Source organism: Rana temporaria, chromosome 1, assembly GCF_905171775.1.
Source record: "Rana temporaria chromosome 1, aRanTem1.1, whole genome shotgun sequence".
In the NCBI taxonomy this organism is placed as follows: domain Eukaryota; kingdom Metazoa; phylum Chordata; class Amphibia; order Anura; family Ranidae; genus Rana; species Rana temporaria.
The window spans coordinates 39,446,763-39,470,732 of record NC_053489.1 but is presented as its reverse complement, the minus strand read 5'-3'; the positions used below and the strand labels follow the sequence as shown (position 1 = coordinate 39,470,732).

Below are 23,970 nucleotides of genomic sequence, written 5' to 3'. Positions count from 1 at the left end.
AATAGCGGCACTCCATCAGGGGGATTTTCTGGCATCCTTGGATGTCATGAACGTGTACCTGCATGTTCGCATATCCTCAAAGCACCAGAGATTCTGTGCTTTGCGGTCAGGGGGGACCATTTTCAATTGGTGTCCTTCCCATTCGGCGGGTTTTCGCCAAGGTGCTCGTCCCGGGGGTTTGTTATCATGGGATGTCTGGATGGCATTCTCCTACGAGCTTCTTCGAGCTCTGCATTGGTGGAGCCGTGTCTATCACGTGTCAGGCTCTCCGAGTGTTCCGCTGGTTTCTGGATTATCCTGAAATCTGGGTTGATTCCGTCTCAGGGACTGGAATACCTGGGACTAGTCCTGGGTTCCCCCGGGGTGGCAGTGTTTTTCTCTTAACGGAAAAAACTTCAGAGCAGCAGTTGCCGACCCAGAAGCGGTCATCTCTGCGATTCTGCAGGAAGGTTCTGGGTCAGTTGGTAGCCTCTTTCGAGGCGGTTCCGTATGCCCAATTCTGCGCCAGGGTACTACGGAGGGAACTGCTGTCACGATGGGACTAGCTTCCGTCATCTCTGGATTACCAGATTCAATTGAGTCATCTGATCATGTCTCCCCTGGTATGGTGGCTGGCGTTTCCGGTGCTTCGGGCCGGAAAGTAATTTTTCTGCTGGCCACTGGACAGTGGTCACGACGGATGCCAGCCTCTCCGGTTGGGGAGGGGCGCTTGGGGCACCCAGTCAGCCCAGGGGCACTGGACTCAGGTGGAGTCCTGCCTACTGATCAACGTTCTGGAGCTCCGAGCAATCAAGCTTTGCCTTGCCAGGTGGTCCCTGGATCTACAGGGCCGACAGGTCAGGATCTTGTCCGATGACGCCACGGCCGTGGCATAGGTTGATCATCAGGGAGGCACACGGAGTTCTGTTGCAGCGACGGGGGTCGCGCACATCCTTTGGTGGGCCGAAGGGTCCGTTCCGGCTCTATCGGCCAGGTACATTCCGGGAATACGGAATTGGCTGGCCGACTACCTAAGTCGCACTGCACGGGGCCAAGGAGAGTGGTCTCTCCACCGCAGGTGTTTCGGGGTTCTGTGCCGAAAGTGGGGCACTCCGGGCGTGGACCTTCTAGCGTCCCGTCTCTATCTCTAGGTGCCACGGTTCGTGGCCAGGTTTAAGGACCCGTGGGCGGACGTGTCAGGCGCGTTGGTGGCTCCTTGGGTTCACTATCGCCTACTTTACACCTTCCCTCCTCGGAAGCTTCTTCCTCGCCTGCTGCGCTGAGTGGAAGCTGTGGGGATTCTATCAGTTCTGATTGCTCGGGTTTGGCCGCGTCGCTTCTGGTACGCGGACCTAATGCGTCTGGTGGCAGATGCCCCCTAGCGTCTTCCCCTGGAAAATGATCTTCTGATACAGGGTCCGATCTTCCACCCTGTTTTACAGCCGCCGGCCTTAGCGGCGCGGCTGTTGAGAGCCAGGGGCTTAAGGACCGAGGCCTATTGGGCTCGGTGGTCTCTACCATGCTGCGTGCACGGAGGTCTACCTCACGTAGGTTTTTTTCCTCATACATGGAAGGCCAACATCTCTGTGTGTGGGGAGATGAACTGGCACCCCCGTACTTACGTGGTGTCCCGGATCCTGCTGTTCCTGCAGCGGGGAGTGGACCAGACTCTTGCCTTGAGCACGATCAAGGGTCAGATTTCTGCTCTGGCTGTTTACTTTCAGCGTCCCTTGGCGGTGCACTCCTTGATTCGCACGTTTGTGCAGGGGGTCCGCCATGTGGCCCCTCCGGTGCGCCCTCCACTGCCTTCATGGGACTTGAATTTGGTCCTCTCGGCGCTTCAGCATGCTCCCTTTGAGAACATTCGGGAGATCCCTTTGCTGACTCTGTCGCAGAAGGTGGTCTTTCTGGTAGCTATTACCTCTATCAGACGAGTGTCTGAACTGGAGGCCTTGTCCTGCAAGGCCCCTACTTGGTTATCCATCAGGATAAGGCGGTGCTGCGCCCGCAGCCCTCTTTTCTTCCGAAGGTCGTTTCGGCCTTTCACATTAACGAGGACATTGTTCTTCCATCCTTATGTCCTCAGCCGAAGAACCCGAAGGAGGCCATTTTACATTCTCTGGATGTGGTTCGGGCCCTTCGAGTTTACTTGTCGGCGACAGCTCCGTTCCGGAAGTCGGACTTGCTGTTCGTGTCTGTGTCCGGTCCCAGTAAGGGCCTGGCAGTCTTGTCGGCCACCATTTCCAGGTGGATCCGACAGGTTGTTCTTCAGGCCTATGCCCTGAAGGGGCGGGCGCCCCCCTTTCGGGTCACGGCGCATTCGACCAGGGCGATCGGGGCCTCTTGGGCTTTCCGACACCAAGCCTCTGTGTTACAGGTGTGTAAGGCTGCGACCTGGTCGTCGGTCCACACTTTTTCAAAGTTTTATAAGGTGGATGTGAGTGCATCTTCTGATGCCTCCTTCGGCAGCAGGTGTTACAGGCGGCAGTTTAAGGTTGGAGTTCCTCCGTTGAGTAACTCCGGTTTTTGTTTGGGGTGTAACCTGTTTTTGCTGTTATTTTTCCCACCCCTCAAATTTTTTGACACTGCTTGGGGACGTCCCTAAGGTCAATGAAGGCTGTGTCCGTCTATGAACGAAAGAGAAAAAAGGATTTTTGTACTCACCGTAAAATCCATTTCTCTGAGTTCATAAACGGACACAGCACCCACCCCTCCTTTGTTTGTACTGCTTGTTACGAACTGAGGCTGCTAGAGCAGGGTGTGGGTTATGCCTGGGGGAGCCACGCCCCCTGGGAGAAGCGGCATGAAGGAAAGTTTTTAACACCTTAAGTGCTGTAGAATTCTGCCTAAATCTCCTGGTAGGAAGAAGCATAACCCTAAGGTCAATGAAGGCTGTGTCCGTCTATGAACTCAGAGAAATGGATTTTACGGTGAGTACAAAAATCCCTTTATCCTGTGGTCTGATGAGACCAAGATCAACTTATTTGGTTCAGATGGTGACAAATGTGTGTGGCGGCAACCAGGTGAGGAGTACAAAGACAAGTGTGTCTACAGTCAAGCATGGTGGTGGGAGTGTCATGGTCTGGGGCTGCATGAATTCTGCCGGCACTGGGGAGCTACAGATCATTGAGGGAACCAAAAATGCCAACATGTACTGTGACATACTGAAGCAGAGCATGATCCCCTCCCCTCAGAGACTGGGCCGCAGGGCAGTATTCCAACATAACGACCCCAAACACACCTCCAAGACAAGCACTGCGTTGCTAAAGAAGCTGAGGGTAAAAGGTGATGGACTGGCCAAGCATGTCTCCAGACCTAAACCCTATTGAGCATCTGTGGGACATCCTCAAACGGAAGGTGGAGGAGCGCAAGGTCTCTTACATGTCCCGGATCCTGCTGTTCCTGCAGCGGGGAGTGGACCAGACTCTTGCCTTGAGCACGATCAAGGGTCAGATTTCTGCTCTGGCTGTTTACTTTCAGCGTCCCTTGGCGGCGCACTCCTTGATTCGCACGTTTGTGCAGGGGGTCCGCCATGTGGCCCCTCCGGTGCGCCCTCCACTGCCTTCATGGGACTTGAATTTGGTCCTCTCGGCGCTTCAGCATGCTCCCTTTGAGAACATTCGGGAGATCCCTTTGCTGACTCTGTCGCAGAAGGTGGTCTTTCTGGTAGCTATTACCTCTATCAGACGAGTGTCTGAACTGGAGGCCTTGTCCTGCAAGGCCCCTACTTGGTTATCCATCAGGATAAGGCGGTGCTTTGCCCGCAGCCCTCTTTTCTTCCGAAGGTCGTTTCGGCCTTTCACATTAACGAGGACATTGTTCTTCCATCCTTATGTCCTCAGCTGAAGAACCCGAAGGAGGCCATTTTACATTCTCTGGATGTGGTTCGGCCCTTTGAGTTTACTTGTCGGCGACAGCTCCGTTCCGGAAGTCGGACTTGCTGTTCGTGTCTGTGTCCGGTCCCAGTAAGGGCCTGGCAGTCTTGTCGGCCACCATTTCCAGGTGGATCCGACAGGTTGTGCTTCAGGCCTATGCCCTGAAGGGGCGGGCGCCCCCCTTTCGGGTCACGGCGCATTCGACCAGGGCGATCGGGGCCTCTTGGGCTTTCCGACACCAAGCCTCTGTGTTACAGGTGTGTAAGGCTGCGACCTGGTCGTCGGTCCACACTTTTTCAAAGTTTTATAAGGTGGATGTGAGTGCATCTTCTGATGCCTCCTTCGGCCGCAGGTGTTACAGGCGGCAGTTTAAGGTTGGAGTTCCTCCGTTGAGTAACTCCGGTTTTTGTTTGGGGTGTAACCTGTTTTTGCTGTGTTATTTTTCCCACCCCTCGAATTTTTTGACACTGCTTGGGGACGTCCCTAAGGTCAATGAAGGCTGTGTCCGTCTATGAACGAAAGAGAAAAAAGGATTTTTGTACTCACCGTAAAATCCATTTCTCTGAGTTCATAAACGGACACAGCACCCACCCCTCCTTTGTTTGTACTGCTTGTTACGAACTGAGGCTGCTAGAGCAGGGTGTGGGTTATGCCTGGGGGAGCCACGCCCCCTGGGAGGAGCGGCATGAAGGAAAGTTTTTAACACCTTAAGTGCTGTAGAATTCTGCCTAAATCTCCTGGTAGGAAGAAGCATAACCCTAAGGTCAATGAAGGCTGTGTCCGTCTATGAACTCAAAGAAATGGATTTTACGGTGAGTACAAAAATCCCTTTATCCTGTGGTCTGATGAGACCAAGATCAACTTATTTGGTTCAGATGGTGACAAATGTGTGTGGCGGTAACCAGGTGAGGAGTACAAAGACAAGTGTGTCTACAGTCAAGCATGGTGGTGGGAGTGTCATGGTCTGGGGCTGCATGAATTCTGCCGGCACTGGGGAGCTACAGATCATTGAGGGAACCATGAATGCCAACATGTACTGTGACATACTGAAGCAGAGCATGATCCCCTCCCCTCAGAGACTGGGCCGCAGGGCAGTATTCCAACATAACGACCCCAAACACACCTTTGCTAAAGAAGCTGAGGGTAAAGGTGATGGACTGGCCAAGCATGTCTCCAGACCTAAACCCTATTGAGCATCTGTGGGACATCCTCAAACTGAAGGTGGAGGAGCGCAGGGTCTCTAACATCCACCAGCTCTTTGATGTTATCATGGAGGAGGGGAAGAGGACTCCAGTGGCAACCTGTGAAGCTCTGGTGACCTCCATGCCCAAGAGGGTTAAGGCAGTGCTGGGAAATAAATGGTGGCCACACAAAATATTGACACTTTGGCCCCAATTCGGACATTTTCACTTAGGGGTGTACTCACTTTTGTTGCCAGCGGTTTAAACATTAATGGCTGTGTTGCGTTACTTTGAGGGGACAGCAAATTTACACTGTTATACAAGCTGTACACTCACTCACTACTTTACATTGTAGCAAAGTGTAATTTCTTCAGTGTTGTCACATGAAAATGATAGAAGAAAATATTTACAAAAATGTGAGGGGTGTACTTACTATTGTGAGATACTGTATGCCTTCTGGATGGGGAAACACACCCAAGTTGTAGGTTGTATAGTCCCAAGTGGCATATAGATGTGAGATCTGAACGTGTTACTGTCCTTCTATTGTACTGTAGAAGGGAGCGCATTCGGCGCGGTACAAATCCCATATCAAATCATAGAAGGTGTAGTATTTGTATGAAAAATAAATCGTTCCAGGTTGTTCTGACACATCGTATTTGCTCTCCATACAAACATCTGTTTTCCTATAAGCCTTTTTTTTTATTCTCACAGGGGTGAACACGAAGGCAGCCGCCGCATGAAGACAGAGTTACTGGTACAGATGGACGGCTTGGCTCGATCAGACGATCTCGTGTTTGTTTTAGCCGCTTCCAATCTGCCCTGGTAAGATCGGCGCACAGCGTTGTGTGACTACATATCCGCACTCCCTAAGCACAGATCTACAGAAAGGCTCTTAGTTTTGCTTAAAACATTTAAAGATTAATTGTGAGCTCTTCCTCCTCTCTTTAATGTGTTTTCTTTGTCGTCAGAATAATAAAAATATATATATATAATCTTTAATAAACTCAGATCTGCCATATGTCAGTATTTAAAAAGCTCCCTGTGACTTTGTAGGCAAGTTATTTACTATGCTCCCAGTAAGAAGGGTTTTAACTTTCAAGTGTAAAGTACTTAAAGCTGCACAGAGCGCGAGTGATTGGAACGGAGGGGCTGTGTAATCTGATTTATATCTGACTACATATGTGATGTCCCTTCTTTTACTGGTGGGATAAGAACTCAGCTGCACTTCAACCTCTCTGATCTCTCCATAATCTTTATGTAACAAATACATTTAAAGCATCAGAAGCCAAAGAATCAGATCTTTTTGCACAAAGAATTAAATGTTACCATGTTTTTATTGAACACACCATGTAAACATTCACAGTGCAGATGGAAAAAAGTATGTGAACCCTTGGATTTAATAACTGGTTGAACCTCCTTTGGCAGCAATAACTTCAACCAAACGTTTCCTGTAGTTGCAGATCAGACGTGCACAACGGTCAGGAGTAATTCTTGACCATTCCTCTTTACAGATCTGTTTCAGTTCAGCATTATTCTTGGGATGTCTGGTGTGAATCGCTTTCTTGAGGTCATGCCACAGCATCTCAATCGGGTTGAGGTCAGGACTCTGACTGGGCCACTCCAGAAGACGTATTTTCTTCTGTTTAATGATTAACTTCTATGCTTTGGGTCGTTGTCCTGTTGCAACACCCATCTTCTGTTGAGCTTCAGCTGGTGGACAGATGGCCTTAAGTTCTCCTGCAAAATGTCTTGATAAACTTAGGAATTAATTTTACCTTCGATGATAGCAATCCGTCCAGGCCCTGACACAGCAAAGCAGCCCCAAACCATGATGCCCCCACCACCATACTTCCCAGTTGGGATGGGGTTTTGATGTTGGTGTGCTGTGCCTCTTTTTCTCCACACATAGTGTTGTGTGTTTCTTCCAAACAACTCAACTTTGAATTCATCTGTCCACAGAATATTTTGCCAGTACTGCTGTGGAACATTCAGGTGCTCTTGTGCAAACTGTAAATGTGCAGCAATGTTTTTTTTGCACAGCAGTGGCTTCCTCTGTGGTATCCTTGTTTAGTGTTTTACACATCGTAGATTCATTAACAGGGATGTTAGCATATGCCAGAGACTTTTGTAAGTCTTTAGCTGACACTCTAGGATTCTTCTTCACCTCATTGAGCTGTCTGCACTGTGCTCTTGCAGTCATCTTTACAGGACGGCCACTTCTAGGGGAGAGTAGCAGCAGTGCTGAACTTTCTCCATTTATAGACAATTTGTCTTACCGTGGACTGATGCAAGGCTTTTGGAGATACTTTTATAACCCTTTCCAGTTTTATGCAAGTCAACAATTCTTAATCATAGGTCTTCTGAGAGCTCTTTTGTGCGAGGCATCATTCACATCAGGCAATGCTTCTTGTGAAAAGCAAACCCAGAACTGGTGTGTGTTTTTTATAGGGCAGGGCAGCTGTAACCAACACCTCCCATCTCATTGATTGGACTCCAGTTGGCTGACACCTCACTCCAATTAGCTCTTGGAGATGTCATTAGTCTAGTGGTTCACATACTTTTTCCACCTGCACTGTGAATGTTTACATGGTGTGTTCAATAAAAACTTGGTAACATTTAATTCTTTGTGTGTTATTAGTTTAAGCAGACTGTGATTGTCTATTGTTGTGACTTAGATGAAGATCAGATCACATTTTATGACCAATTTGTGCAGAAATCCATATCATTCCAAAAGGTTCACATACTTTTTCTTGCAACTGTACATTATTCTGTGGTCCAGAGTGTCAGCAGGCATTGTTCACTGGGGTTCAAAGTGACAGCATGCATTGTTCTGGGGTCGCAGGTATCAGCATGATTGTCCTGGATATCCAAGTATCAGCATGCACTGGGGTCTCAAGTATGAGTAGACATTGTTCTGAGGTTCCAAATATCAGCATGGTATTCTGGTGTCTCATGTATCAGCATGATTGCCCTGGATATCCAAGTGTCAGCATGTAATGTTCTGGTGTCCCGAGTGGCAGCAGGCATTGTTCTAGGGCAGAGGTCTCCAAACATTTCAAACAAAAGGCCAGTGTATTGTCCTTCAGACTTTAGGAGGGCCGGATTGTGGCCAGCAGGGGCAGAAAATGTCCCAGGCCAGACATGAGTGACAATAAATATGGCCTCAGGATTAGTGGTTAAAAGCAGGAGTAGGGCCCCTATTAGTAGGAGAAATCGTATCCCATCATTGGTATCGGTGGAAGAAATAGTGCCCCATTGTTGGTGTCAGTGGGAGAAATAGCGCCTCATTTTAGTGGAAGAAATAGTACCCCAAGAGCCGGATAAATGCTATCCTCTGGCCCTCAGGCCGCAGTTTGGAGGCCCCTGTTCTAGGGCAGTGACGGTGAACCTTTTTCACCCCAGATGTTTTGGGACTACATTTCCCATGACGCTCATGCACTGTGCAGTGTAGTGGAGCATAATGGGAAATGAAGGTTTCAAAACATCTGGGGTGCCAAGGTTCACCATCACTGTTCTAGGGTCTCAGGTGTCAGCAGGCAGCATCTCTGTATTTGCAAATGATACTAAGCTAAACAGGGCAATAACTTCTCAGGATGTGGAAACCTTGCAAGAAGATCTGAACAAATTAACCATTTAAGACCTGGACCATTATGCAGGTTAAGGACCTGACCCCTTTTTGCGATTCCGCACTGCGTCGCTTTAACTGACAATTGCGCGGTCGTGCGACGTGGCTCCCAAACAAAATTAACGTCCTTTTTTTCCCACAAATAGAGCTTTCTTTTGGTGGTATTTGATCACCTCTGCGGTTTTTATTTTTTGCGCTATAAACAAAAATAGAGCGACAATTTTGAAAAAAATGCAATATTTTTAACTTTTTGATATAATAAAAATCCCCAAAAATATCGGAAAAAAATAATTTCTTTCCTCTGTTTAGGCCGATACGTATTCTTCTACTTATTTTTGGTAAAAAAAACCCGCAATAAGCGTTTATTGATTGGTTTGCGCAAAAGTTATAGCGTTTACAAAATAGGGGATAGTTTTATGGCATTTTTATTAATATTTTTTTATTAACTAGTAATGGCGGCGATCAGCGTTTTTTTTTTTCGTGACTGCGACATTATGGCGAACACATCGGACACTTTTGACACATTTTTGGGACCATTGTCATTTTCACAGCGAAAAGTGCTATAAAAATGCACTGATTACTGTGAAAATGACACTGGCAGTGAAGGGGTTAACCATTAGGTGGCGCTAAGGGGTTAAGTGTGCCCTAATGGAGTGATTCTTACTGTAGGGGGGCGTGGCTGTAGGTGTGACGTCACTGATTGTCGTTCCCTATATCAGGGAACAGACGATTAGTGACACTGCCACAGAGGAGAACGGGGAAGGTGTGTTTACACACACCTCTCCCCGTTCTTCAGCTCCTGTGACCCGATCGTGGGAAACCGGTGGCGATCGGGCCTATAATAAGGCTTACCTGTAGCTACCCGTGATATAAAGCAAACTGAAGCAATGGCAACGTATGCGCATGCGTGAGAGTGATGTCATCACGGCTCCGGCCAATCACAGCGATGGAGTCGCGATACCCCCGGGAGAGATGTCAGCCACCGGAGCGCTGTACGAGGACGGCTGCGGGGGTTTCGATCTCAGGTAAGTAATTCATAATGAGCTAGTATGCTATGCATACTAGCTCATTATGCCTTTGTCTTGCAAGGTTTCTTTTTTGTTTTTTTTACTAAGGGTTTACAACCACTTTAATGCTATTGTTAGGAACAATGATATAATAATGATATAAAAGCAAAGTGTGTGTTTATACCCAGGGAGCTGGATTATGCGATGTTAAGGCGGCTGGAGAAAAGGATTCTGGTAGATCTGCCCAGTAAAGAGGCGCGGGAGGCCATGATCCGTCACTGGTTGCCTCCTGTGAGCAACACGGGAGGAGTGGAGCTGAGAACCGAGCTGCAGTACAGCACCCTGGGGGAGGTAAGAATATTCTGGACCCATGGATTTCATAAAGACTTTAAAGTTGACCTGTCATCAGATACGTGTTTTGATAAGTTCTTGCATGCAAAGTAATAAAGTAATATGCGTGAATAATTCAAAATATGTAATACCTCTCTCAGAGATCACAGCTCTCCTCTTAATGATGCCTTCATCTTCTAATCTCGTTCAGAACCATCTTTGTTCAGGCATCATCTAGGGCAGGGGTGTCCAAACTTTTTTCAAAGAGGGCCAGATTTGATGAAGTGAACATGCGTGAGGGCCGAACATTTTTCCTGACATTCTTTGAACCATTAAAATTCGGTCTAAGTGTGTTCCTCCGAGCAACTAATACATCGCCCAACAAGAATTCTCTTGCCTTTGTGGCTGTGTGTGAGTAAAGAGATGAGCTTGGGCGTGTTATTTGGATATACCGTATTTATTGGCGTAAAAAAAACATACATTTTAAATAGGGTTGTCCCGATACCGATACTAGTATCGGTATCGGGACCGATTCCGAGTATTTGCGGGAGTACTCGTACTCCCGCAAATACCACCGATACCCAAATAGAATACTTCCCCCCCGCCGCCGCCGTGACGCCGCATCCCGCCGCCATTCGCCGCATCCCCGCTGCCGCCGACTGTGTCATACGCCGGGAACATTACAGCTTTGAATAGCTGTAATGATTGGCGCCGCGCATAGACACTCCCCCTCGCTCGGGTGAACTGTCCAATCCCGAGCGAGGGGGAGTGTCTATACGCAGGGCCAATCATTACAGCGATTCAAAGTTGTAATGTTCCCGGCGTATGACACAGTCGGCGGCAGCGGGGATGCAGGTAAGTGGGACATGGCTGCATGGGGGGAGACGCTGGATACATGGGGGGGAGACGCTGGATGGGGGGAGACGCTGGATACATGGGGGGGAGACGCTGGATGGGGGGAGACGCTGGATACATGGGGGGGAGACGCTGGATACATGGGGGGGAGACGCTGGATGGGGGGAGACGCTGGATGGGGGGGAGACAATGGCTGCATGGGGGGAGACGCTGGATGGGGGGAGACAATGGCTGCATGGGGGGAGACAATGGCTGCATGGGGGGAGACGCTGGATGGGGGGAGACAATGGCTGGATGGGGGGTGACAATGGCTGGATGGGGGGTGACAATGGCTGCATGGGGGGAGACGCTGGATGGGGGGAGACAATGGCTGCATGGGGGGTGACAATGGCTGCATGGGGGGTGACAATGGCTGCATGGGGGGTGACAATGGCTGGATGGGGGGAGACAATAGCTGCATGGGGGGAGACGCTGGATGGGGGGAGACAATGGCTGGATGGGGGGTGACAATGGCTGCATGGGGGGTGACAATGGCTGCATGGGGGAATACATTGCTGGATGGGGGGTGACAATGGCTGGATGGGGGGATACATTGCTGCATGGGGGGAGACAATGGCTGCATGGGGGGTGACAATGGCTGCATGGGGGGAGACAATGGCTGCATGGGGGGAGACAATGGCTGCATATGTGGGGGGACATCGCTGCATTTGGGGACACATTTAAAAAAAAGTATCGGTATTCGGTATCGGCGACTACTTGAAAAAAAGTATCGGTACTCGTACTCAGTCCTAAAAAAGTGGTATCGGGACAACCCTAATTTTAAATAAAGAACTGTAAAGCAAAATAAGGGTCAGTCCCCATCTGCAGACCCACCATTGCCTCATGCCCCCATTTGCCAGGAATGCAGCACCCACCATTGCCAGTAATGCAGCACCCACCATTGCCAGGAATGCCCCCACCATTGCAGCCCGATTGATGCCCATTCATCTGCAGCCTTGGGGGGGACAGGGAGGGGGCAGGACGAGCGCCAAAGATTACCTACAGGAGAATCTCCTGTTTACACGGCGGCCTCTTTAATAGAAAGTCCTGCCTCCTTTGATGGACAGAACAGTCGTCCAATGGCAGAGTCGGAGACGGGTCTCCTATTACAGAGGCCGCCCGTAAACAGTAAATTCTCCTCTTGTATGTATGGCACTCATCCTGTCTCCTGGAAGGCAGCCAACCTATATATCTTTTGAGGCCCCAGGGCTGGGAGATCGTTGGGGGGCCACAAAAGATATATATGTCCAAATAACCAGGGGGGCCGTTCAAAACCGGAACGTGGGCTGCGATTGTCCTGCGGGCCGGAATTTGGACATGCCTGATCTAGGGACACAAAGGGGTTGATTTACTAAAGACAAATCCACTCTGAAATACATGTGCACTTGGAAATGTAGTCTCTGTAAATCTGAGGTGAAGATCTGAAATGAGGGGAAGCTCTGCTGATTTTATCATCCAATCATTTACAAGCAAAAATTATGTTTTTTTTTTTTGTTTTTTTCTTGCATGTCCCCCTCAGATCTACAACAACTGCACTTCCAAGTGCACTTTTAGTGCAAAGTGGATTTGCCTTCACTAAGGTGTTAACTAAGATGACACAATCATGTAAATCCTGGGGCATGTGCAGTTCTTGGCTGTGTACACACATGATTGACAAAGATTATCCCCTGCTTTATTCTCCCACCTCGTGACTGGATACAGAATCACAATATCCCAGCAAACAAAAAAGAGAGAAGCCGCTCTCCTTCTAAAAGTACATTTTTTTATTTGCTAATCCTCCTTCTCCGCTAACACATTTCACTACACTAGGAGCCTAATCGTAGAGTGTACAATTAAAAGAGATGTATGGGTTTTGTGTTTTTTTGGATTCATACTTACCTAGATGCAGTGGCGGCTGGTGCTCAAATTTTTTTGGGGGGCACAAATAAACTGAAGAATTCTGAAAAAAAAACATCAATTGTAGCCTCACTGTGCCCATCGAATGCTGCCACTGTGCCCATCAAATGCTGCCACTGTGCCCATCAAATGCTGCCACTGTGCCCATCGAATGCTGCCACTGTGCCCATCGAATGCTGCCACTGTGCCCATCAAATGCTGCCACTGTGCCCATCAAATGCTGCCACTGTGATTCCCACCTGCTCGCCATCTGCCTGACACTTACCCTGTCTCAGTGGGGAGAGCGGTGTCCTCCATGGCATGGGTCTTATCCTCTCCTATAGGCGATTAGACGCCTGGCAGGCGTCCAATCACAGCGTCTGTCGTTTCAGCCAATCAGGTGACAGATAACAGACCCGAGCAACTGATTGGCGGAGAGACAGTTCAATGTTAGAAGAGCGAATGGCTCTAATCAGGTGCTTAAAAAACACCCCCCCGCCGCTGTAATTCAGCTGCCCAAAAAGGGTCCGGGCACCTGAATAGGGGGTATCAGCGGCAGCCATGGATAGATTCATGCTATGCATGAATCTATCCATTGGTCATAGAGGAGGTGCCTGGAGAGAAGGGGCGGCGCCCTTATGGACTCACCGCCACTGCCTAGGTGGATGCAGCATCCGTCCGCCGACGCTCCACACTGAGAACCGAGCTGTCAGTCAGCGGCTCTCTGCTCTTCCACTGGAGCGCTGGGCTGTGGAGGGGGCAGGAGCAGCTGGCTTAGGCTCTCAGTGGCTTGTTGAGAGGCTGAGCTGGGTGCCAGTCCAGGGACCTGAACCGACTTTGTGACGTTAGCAGAGAGGGGACTTCAGCCCGCTCTCTGCTGAAAACGGTCACAGGATCCACAGTGGTACGGCCAAACAAGCTTTGGCTATACTTCTCCTTTAAGCTCCTAGCGGAGTGAAACTTGTTAGAGGAGCAGTTGGATTTGCCAATTAAAGTTTACTCTGGGCTTTTAGAAGGAGAGTGGCTTCTCTAATTTTTGTTTGCTGGAATATTGAGAATGGATCTGCCTGGAGCCAGCACCCATCTGTTGTTGGAGCAGGGGTAGGAGAGCCTTGAACGGAGTGATTGTCTGCAGTACAAAATGTACATTCTAATCACTCCGGTGAGGAAGTTGAGATAATACTTTCTCCTGCCTGCAACAGATGACGGCATCTGAGCCTAGGAAAAGTCACCAGACAGGAACTCCTTTTAATAATACGATCCCTTTTCTTTTTTCTTTTACATGTTTTTGTATTTTGTCATGTCATGAATGTATTACTCTGACTTGTAAAGTTACCAAAATGTCCAATTTTATGGGGGTTTACCTCAGGGTTCAACAAACCCGAGGTGCCAGATTGCCATTGCTACCGCCCAAATGCCCCCCCTCCACCACACCCTGTGCATACCCCCCTCCCGCCATGTATCCAGGGCTCCGCTTGCCCATCTGCGGGCCTGGGACTGGCACGGCGAGTGCCGCCGGGTAGAGGGGGCTCTCCTACCCTTCTAGCTGTTGACCCAGAAATGACGTGTGACATAATTTCCGGGTCTCCATTGACAGTTTCCACGGAGGCTAGGAAAGGATGTAATGCAGTGTGATTTTTTTTTTTAAACGTGTACAAAAAAATGCAAAAAACGGCAGCGGACAGGTTAAAGGATAAGTTCACATTCGGAAACATGTTCCACATGTAAGATTTGTTAGTTATAAAAAACTGGCTCCTAACTTTTTTAGCTAGCTCTTAAATTCAAAGCAAATTTGTCAAGCCTTGGTTTACCTAACAAGTGACCCAATCAGGTAGCAAGGGGTTTGGAACAATTTTTGTCAGCATTTTGGGCTCCTGTGCTGCAACCATAGAGAAGATGTGAGGTGTTCCAGACATTTGTGACCAATATACTGTACAGTGGATCCTCGGATTACTCCTAATCCAAAGTACTCGCATATCAAAGCGAGTTTCCTTATTGAAGTCAACTGAAACTAAAATAATTTGTTCCACATTGACTTCAATGCCATGCGGCCAGAGAGACTGGGAAGCACCCGAAAAGGCCTGAGGACACCTCGAAAACGGAGTATTTCCATGTCTTTCCGAGCATTTCCAAACGGCGGCGATCAGCGGGGCTCGACTTCGGCGCCTCCCCACCCCAGGCCAAACGCGGTACTGCACACCGCTTTGGCCTGAATCCTGCTCGTTTTGCGAGACGACACTCACAAACCGAGTTAGGATTTGGCCCACTAGGCACATAACACTTAAAAGAGATATAAACTGTGAAAGCTGTGCCAAAAAAAAAAAAAAGGGCAGACAGAGGGCAAAGGACTAGTCACCAGTATTGCTTGTGGTCCATCTCCAGCTGATTTATTTTCCCCACTAAAACGGGGTGCACATATGTGTGGCCGCAGGTTCATGCCTGGGGTCCAGTGCGTGTCTGTTCACTGGTTCTGGTGTGACTCGGGTCTGCATTTTTTCCTCAATTCGCACCTAAACCGGACCCAAACATGCACAGGACCCTTATGCAATCCAGACCATGGCCGCCCCGGACCTGTGTGAACAGGCTCCATTGCGAGCTGGTCACACTCACCTGACCTCAGGGAAACCCTCATCCAATTTGCATATATGTGAACCCACCCTAATGATTTACCTTTGCCATGTTCTGCAATGTATCCCTTGTGTAGGCACCATCTTGCTAACAGCAGGGCTTTGCTTCCTCCTGTCAAAGCCTCCAGCAAAGAGAACAGTGAGCAGCAAAGTAGTGACATCACCAAATTTCACCTCAAATCTGATGAGATTATCAGTCAGAGGCAGCAGTGCCCTAGATTATATCACATTGCAGATGTACAGCTTGAGGCTACAGAAGAGAAGTGCCCAAGCCCAGGGTGCTACTTTGGCACAATATTTATAAATGTTACCTATAACACACCAGGTCCACTTTAAAAGTTCCAGAAATTAGCCTTTCTCTATTAATCCTCTACCCTCTCTTTTTGTGATCTGACTTCTTCCATCAGCTGTCATGTAATCTTCCTTACAAGCACAAGTCAAGAGAGTCACTTTAACCAAAATGAAAATAATTTTGTGTCCTCAGGAGACTGACGGTTACTCGGGATCAGACATTAAACTAGTGTGTAAAGAGGCAGCTATGAGGCCTGTGAGGAAAATATTTGATGCACTAGAAAATCACCAGCCAGGTAAGCGATCAAATGTACCAGACTGGGGAAATTCAAACTCCTACTGAAATATTTTACTCTCATCTCTTTAGGAAGCACGTCCACTCTGGATACACCTTGCCATAACTGAGAATTTTCTATCCAATGACGCCCTCAAACATGGGTCTATCCATTGACATCCTCAAATGTAGATCTATCCTCAAACGTGGGTCTGTCCATTGACGTCCTCAAATGTAGATCTATCCTCAAACACGGGTCTGTCCACTGACGCCCTCAAACACGGGTCTGTCCACTGACGCCCTCAAACACGGGTCTGTCCACTGACGCCCTCAAACACGGGTCTGTCCACTGACGCCCTCAAACACGGGTCTGTCCACTGACGCCCTCAAACACGGGTCTGTCCACTGACGCCGCTATATAAGTACCTGAAATAATAATAATAATGTAGAACTGGATACAACAGAACAATGTATCCTACATGTTTCTGCCCTTAGCGGGCCTTAATCATAGCATTGGTAGGTCACAGCAGGATCCAATTTAAAAACGTTTGCTTTTTGTATTGTCTGTCAAAGTTTGTTATATTTGTATCATTATGCTGATTACATTGTTTTTACATTTTGTAACCAATCTGGTGACTGCTCTAGGTGATATCAGTTACTTCATTATGTATCTGTTTTACAACATGATTAGTTTTATTCTACACTTTTTAAATTGGATCCTCCCAGTGCTAGGATTAAGGCCCGCTAAGGGTAGAAACGTGTGAGCGTGGAGGATACATTGTTCTGTTTTATCTTGTTGTAAATAAAGTACTGTGTGTGTCTTGGAAGTTGGTGCCAGATTTATCTATTTATAAGGATGCTGGGTTTACGAGAGCACCGCACCTCACATCGCCGGTAAATGATATAAGGTAAGCGACGGTTTGCCGTTTTATGATCTTCAAATGTAGTTCTGTCTTCAGATGTCTCTAAAGGGGTTGTAAAGGAATTTTTTTTCCCCTAAATAGCTTCCTTCACCTTAGTGCAGTCCTCCTTCACTTACCTCATCCTTCCATTATCTTTTAAATGTCCTTATTTCTTCTGAGAAATCCTCACTTCCTGTTCTTCTGTCTGTAACTCCACACAGTAATGCAAGGCCTTCTCCCTGGTGTGTAGTGCCGTGCTCACCCCCTCCCTTGGACTACAGGAGAGTCAGGACGCTCTCTACGTTGCAGATAGAGAAAGGAGCTGTGTGTTAGTGGGCGTCCTGACTCTCATGTAGTCCAAGGGAGGGGGCGAGCACGACACTCCACACCAGGGAGAAAGCCTTGCATTACTGTGTGGAGTTATAGACAGAAGAACAGGAAGTGAGAATTTCTCAGAAGAAATAAGGACATTTAAAAGCAAAATGGAAGGATGAGGTAAGTGAAGGAGGACTGCACTAAGGTAAAGGAAGCTATTTAGGGATTTTTTTTTTTTTTTTTTTTACCTTTACAACCCCTTTAAATGAAGGCTTATCCTCAAACAGACATCCTCATACTTAGGCCTAACACTAGGCAATTGACAACTTGGTCTTGACTGCTGTTTTCAGAGCATACTAGTATTGAAAGTGTAATAAGGAGACATAAAAAAAATCTGATACAATAAAATATTTAATGACGACAAATTCCAAGCTTCTGGGTCAAAACTGGAAAGTTCTAAAATACTTTCTCCCAACCGTTTCTTATCCATGCATGCTGTACTTCCTATCCAGGTAGTATTTCCATACTTAACCTGTGCTCATCTCTTCAGGTAACAAGGACATGCCTGTGATTCGGTTGGACACGGTCACCACATCGGACTTCCTGGAGGTTTTAGCGCACACCAAGCCTTCCGCCAGGAGCCTGGCTCAGAAATACAGCGACTGGCAGAAGGAATTTGAATCTGTTTGATGAACACTTCACTTGATCACCAGCAAAGAACAGACTGCCCCCCTCTGGACACTTCTGTTACTGCAACCAATGCAACTTTTAATATAGACGATAACCGGTATCTTTTTTTATACCGGTTTTTATACATTCCTTGTGGCACAAACACCCAAGACTTCTGACGTTTTAGTTAATGTGTTTGTTGTGGCATATTTTGCACTGAAGCTAATAAAGAGGTTATTTTTTTCCTGGGTGCCCTGGCTAAAACAAGTGGACATTTGGAAGGTGGAAGCAAGCAAAGTACTACATTTGCTGAATTCACTAAGCTATGATGAATGTGTTATTTGCCATTACGATGATCAATTTTAGCCACGTGACTAGAATTTTTAGTTCTCATTAGCCCCGTTGCTGAAAGGATTGGTTATGAAAGCACAACGAAACCCAAAAGACAAAGATTGTATATATTGCAGTTTTCCAGTCCTTGGATGTGGTGGCTTCATTTGTTTTCTTATTTTAGGATTCCCTTTCTTTAATTCTCATCTTGTGATCCTGCCAATAACACAACGCTCACTCTCTATACTGTATAAATCATGGGTGATCAACCTGTGGCCCTTCAGCCATTGCAAAACTACATGAAGCATGGCAAGCTGCTCACAGTTACAAGCACGACTCCCAGAGGCATGATGGGAGTTGTAGTTCCCGCAACAGCTGGAGGGCCACAGGTTGAGCACACATTGCATAAATGATGGAGCAGCATTGTCACCCTGAAGCAGGGATATAGAACATCTATGTATTTTTTTTTTCTTCATAATATAAACAGAGGGGAGGGGTTCTGTAGCTCTTAGGCCCTATTCACACCTCAGCGTTTTGTAGCTTGAACCTCGAAACTCCAAAATGCTGGAAGAGAAAAAATCATCACGTATTCTCTATGGAGTTGGTTCACATCTCCACTTCAAGTCACCTGAAGCTCAAAAAAGTTCCGGAGCTTTGAATCAGGCAGATTGGTGCATTTTTGAAGCGTTTTTTTTTTTTTTTTTGTTCCTTGGAAATGCATGATTAGAGAATTTTTTTAACATTTAATTTCATTTCTTCGCATGCTTTTGAGCTTTTTTTTCCCACAATAAATAATAACTAAATAATAGATAAATAAATTATTAATAAAAAAATAAAAAAAACAACTTCAAACCTTAACCCTAATATTAACCCCTAAGCTAACAAAATACATAAATAAGTAAAATAATAAATTAATCACTTACAAAAATAAATAAAACCATGTGAAAAAGCTGAAAAACATAGCAACAAATGATGAAACAGATTATATTTTTTATATTGGCTAATTTAAAAATGCTGTACACAAATGCTCAAAAACGCGAAAAGAAATCGAAAAAAAATGCAGCGTTCAGGTGTGAATTTAGCCATATGCCGCGTACACACGGTCGTTTTTCGGCATGAAAAAAAACGTCATTTTTTAAAACGTCATTTAAAATGATCGTGTGTAGGCTTCACATCGTTTTTTTGGCTTCTGAAAAACGACAAAAAAAAAAATTCGAACATGCTGCATTTTTTCACTTAGTTTTTCAAAATGTCGTTTTTCGTGTTGTTAAAAATGATCGTGTGTGGGCTAAAACGATGTTTTAAATCCGTGCATGCTCAGAAGCAAGTTATGAGACGGAAGCGCTCGTTCTGGTAAAACTACTGTTCATAATGGAGTAAGCACATTCATCACGCTGTAACAGACAAAAAAAGCGCGAATCGTCTTTTACTAACAAGGAGTCAGCTAAAGCAGCCCCAAGGATGGCGTCATCAGAATGGAACTTCCCCTTTATAGTGCCGTCGTACGCGTTGTACGTCACTGCGCTTTGCTAGAGCATTTTTTAAAAACGATGGTGTGTGGGCAACATCGTTTTTAATGATGAAGTTGGGAAAACTTTAGTTTTTTGGACATGCTGAAAAATTACATTTTTTTTCATGCCGAAAAATGATCGTGTGTACGCGGCATTAGAGATAGCTGGGAACGCTGTAACTGATGACCGTGCAGGACAGGCGGAGAGCACATTATCAGCTCATGACATTTCAGGAAGGATCAACCAGCGTTTTTTATTTTCAAACACTAAATCACCTTCAATGACATATTTCGCAGATCAAATGGAAGCAAATAAGAGACAGTTATTGTTAGAGGTTTGCATTTGTTTTATTGAATTGAAACTCAAGACTGAATAACATTTACTTCCAATATCTGTCGTTGTCAGGGGCAATCCTTTGAACCTGACTTGTCAATGAGGACAATGGCTACAGGTACAGAGGCTCATCCATCAGACAGTTGTCCTATGTACATGTTTGCTTGGCTCATCCAAACATACATATTTCTGTGAAGAAAAAGAGGTAGCGGTGGTAGGGCAGCCCTGAAATGACCTATTTCAGACAACACAAAGGTGACTTGACAATTTTTTCAAACTGATTGGGTCTTTTCCCCCCCCCACACAGTCATGTTGGGAGGATATGTGTTCCTATGACAAGTTTTACTCCTTATGTACAGCTGTACTCCAATGAATTAAATCCCACCCTTCCTAGCCCTGGTGAGTTAAAGTAGTATTGTGGTTTTCCACAGAGCAGCCCCATTCCTCCTCTTCTTGGGTCCCCTACCGACGCTCCTGGTTCCTCCTCCTTGACCAGTGCCCCCAACATAGAATGCATGAGGGTAAAAACCTTGTGCTTTTACAACTTTAATCTACACCAAATGGCTCCACAGAATTAGCTAGATTCAGGTACAGCCGCCTATCTTTAGGTTGGCGTAGCGCATCCCATTTGCACTACGCCGACGTAACATAGTGAGGCAAGTACTGTGGCCCATATTCTCTCTAAAAATCCGTGGGCTGCGCTTAAGGCACTTACACTCCGCTGTCCCAACTTACAGGAGCAAGTGTTGTATTCCCCATACACTTGCTCCATAAGTTGGGACGGCGGAGTGTAAATGCCCCGGCGTAGCCTGGCGGATCTCCAAGGGGGCGGCTTGTATTCAAATTAAGCGCGCCCCCGATTCTAATGAACTGCGCATGCGCCGGGCTTCAAAAAGCCCAGTGCGCATGCTCCAGTTCTCGGCGGAAAACGTCAATGACGCCGACGTGTGCGTCATTGACGTAAAGTCGTATTCAAGAACGACTTACGGAAACGACGTAGCCGACGAAAAAACACGACGCGGACCCGACGCCATCCGTAACATGGCCTACGTGGGACTTGCGGAAACTTACTCCTCATATAGCAGGACTAAACTCGTTCGGGAATCGGCGTAGAAGGATCATTTGCATACGCAAATGAGTCCTTCACGTAAATGCCATCTAGCGGCGACCGGCGTCATTACATTTAAGATCCGCCAGTGTAAGTGACTTACAGATGGCGGATCTTAAGTGTATCTATGCGAAAATGATTCTAAGAATCAGTCGCATAGATACACGGGCCAAAAAAGGGAGTTGCGATGGAGTATCCTGAGATACTCCATCGTAACTTCTATGAGAATATGGCCCTGTATTCACAAAGCACTTGCCTCCTAAGTTACGTCGGCGTAGTGCAAATGGCCCCAGCGTAACCCCGCCTAATTCAAAATAGGCAGGTAGGGGGCGTGTTGTATGGTAATGAATTCACGATTCATTACCATACATGTAAATGAAGCGCCGATCGTTCGGCGCATGTGCGCGCATGCTCAGTATCACGTCGCAAATACTCCTTGCTTTCGACGTGAACGTAACCTACGCCCAGCCCCATTCCGAATCGGCTTACGCAAACGACGTGAAATTCGACGGCTGTCCGACGTCCATACTTAACATTGGCTGCGCCATCTTTTTGGTGGTTTATCTTTACGCCTGAAAACGCCTTACGTAAACGGCGTATCTTACATGCGACGGCCGTGCGTACGTTCGTGAATAGGCGTATCTTGATCATTTACATATTCTCGGCGTAAATCGACGTACACGCCCCTAGCGGCCAGCGTAAATATGCAGCTAAGATACGACGGCCTAGGAGACTTACGCCGGTCGTATCTTAGCAACAGATAAGCGCATCTCAGATTGAGAATACGCTTATAGATACGACGGCGACGCATTCGGACTTACGACGGCGTATCTACTGATACGCCGTCGGAAGTCTATGTGAATCTAGCCCATTCTGTTTAATTATCCTAGTAGCTCTAGAGATCCGTTGGGGCTGCTCACCTCTTATGGAGGTTTAGGGCCTTACCTTGTTCCCAGCCCCATATAAATCCATGAGGTCTCATTCGTCTTTCCTATGCTAAATACCCGAAACCCCCTTCACATGTGAGAGGCATGACCCGCTCCACAGCTGCATAGTACCCAAGACTCTAAAACCGGTGGCTGTTGCGAAACTACAAGTCCCATCATGCCTCTGCCTGTGGGAGTCATACTTGTAACTCCCAGCCTTGCAATGCCTCGTGGGAATTGTAGTTTTGCCACGGCTGGAGGGCCACCAGTTTGGGACCCCTGCTCTAAAAGAATCGAGGAGAAAGTTTACAGAAAGACTTCACTGGGGTGCTGTGTATTATTTACCCGATTTAAAAACATCTGAAATTTGAGTCTCTCTTTAACTCTTCTCTGCTCGTGTGATCATAGTGATTGGCTGTCACAATAAATAAAGATACTAATGCGCAAACCAAATGTGTTAAAAAGTCAATGAGTGGCTGCCAACATCAAAAAGTGTTTCCAGATAGTGATAAATGTAAATAATGTGGCGCTTACTCCAAAGTGACAATGCAATATCAATAATACAATAGATGATAATAATTCCCCAAAACACCAAACAAAAGTCATAAAGTGCTTGTGCAAAAAACAATCTGAATCAAAGTGTGAAATCAACCAGTGTGAGCTTTGATAAAGTCACGTGATCGGTGACGCAACGCGTCGGGGAGAGCCAGGTGACATCACTTCCGGTTGTGGATGAGACGAGACCGGAAGTCCTTGATTTATGTGAAGTTGACCACTTCGGTTTTAGATATCTCTTTATATTGCATGTGAGCATATAATGGAGGAGAGTGGAGGATATTTACCACTTGCCTACAGGGCACTTTCATGCCCAAGCCATTTTTCAGCTTTCAGCGCCGTCGCACTTTGAATGACAATTGCGCACTGTACCCAAATGAAATTTTTATCATTTTTTTCCCACAAATAGAGCTTTCTTTTGGTGGTATTTGATCACCTCTGCTGTTTTTATTTCTTGCGCTATAAACAAAAGAAGAGGGACACTTTTTTTACTTTTTGCTATAATAAATATCCAATTTTTTTTTAAACAATTTTTTTCCTCAGACTAGGCCGATACGTATTCTTCTACATATTTTTGGTATATTTTTTTTTACTAGTAATGGCGGCGATCAGCGATTTTTTATCGTGACGTATTTGTGGCGTACATATCGGACACATTTTTGGGAACATTGACATTTATAGCGATCCCTGCTATAAAAATGCACTGATTACTGATAAATGTGACTGGCAGGGAAGGGGGTTAACACTAGGGGGCGATCAAGGGGTTAATGTGTTCCCTAGGGAGTGATTCTTACTGTGGGGGGAGGGGAGTGACTGGGGGAGGTGACCGATGGTTGTCCCTATGTACAAGGGACACACCATCGGTCCCCTCCCCCTGACAGGACATGGATCTGTGTGTTTACACACACAGATCCACGGTCCTGCTCAGTTACTGGGCAAACACGGGTGCCCGGTGGCTATCGCGGGTCCCCAGTGACATGGCGCGCCCCCTAGTGGCTTGGAAAAACGTGACGTCATACGACGTCCACCCAGAACAATAGGGTCTGCCTCCCGCCGTCAAATGACGGCGGGAGGCAGACCCTATTGTTCTGGGTGGACGTCGTATGACGTCGCGTTTTTCCAAGCCACTAGGGGGCGCGCCATGTCACTGGGGACCCGATGCGCGGTGGATAAGTTGTTAAAGGAGAGTAACACGTGCAGTGGAGTGTCCTTTCCATCATTGAAATACATTTGATCTGGCTGGATGTTCCCAGGAAAAGAGCCTGCTGCTTCGGATATCTGAGATTATTAGAACAGAAGCGCTACTAGACCTGTAGGGGTCTTAAATTGAGGTGAGAGGCTGGGGCACATCATTGATGTACTA

At 47.0% G+C, this 23,970-nt stretch overlaps 1 protein-coding gene across 2 annotated transcripts in view; it reads left to right on the top strand.

The window, feature by feature from the left end:
* KATNAL2 (katanin catalytic subunit A1 like 2) overlaps positions 1-18,095 on the top strand; it is a 92,052-nt gene extending 73,957 nt beyond the window's left edge. For both annotated transcript variants that reach the window (XM_040336740.1, XM_040336735.1), the window contains 4 exons: positions 5,747-5,857; positions 9,856-10,018; positions 15,878-15,980; positions 17,726-18,095. In XM_040336740.1, the coding sequence (XP_040192674.1) occupies positions 5,747-5,857; positions 9,856-10,018; positions 15,878-15,980; positions 17,726-17,865 (517 nt within the window). In that variant the 3' untranslated portion in view covers positions 17,866-18,095. The remainder of the gene's footprint in view (positions 1-5,746; positions 5,858-9,855; positions 10,019-15,877; positions 15,981-17,725) is intronic.
* The last annotated feature ends 5,875 nt before the right edge of the window (positions 18,096-23,970 follow it).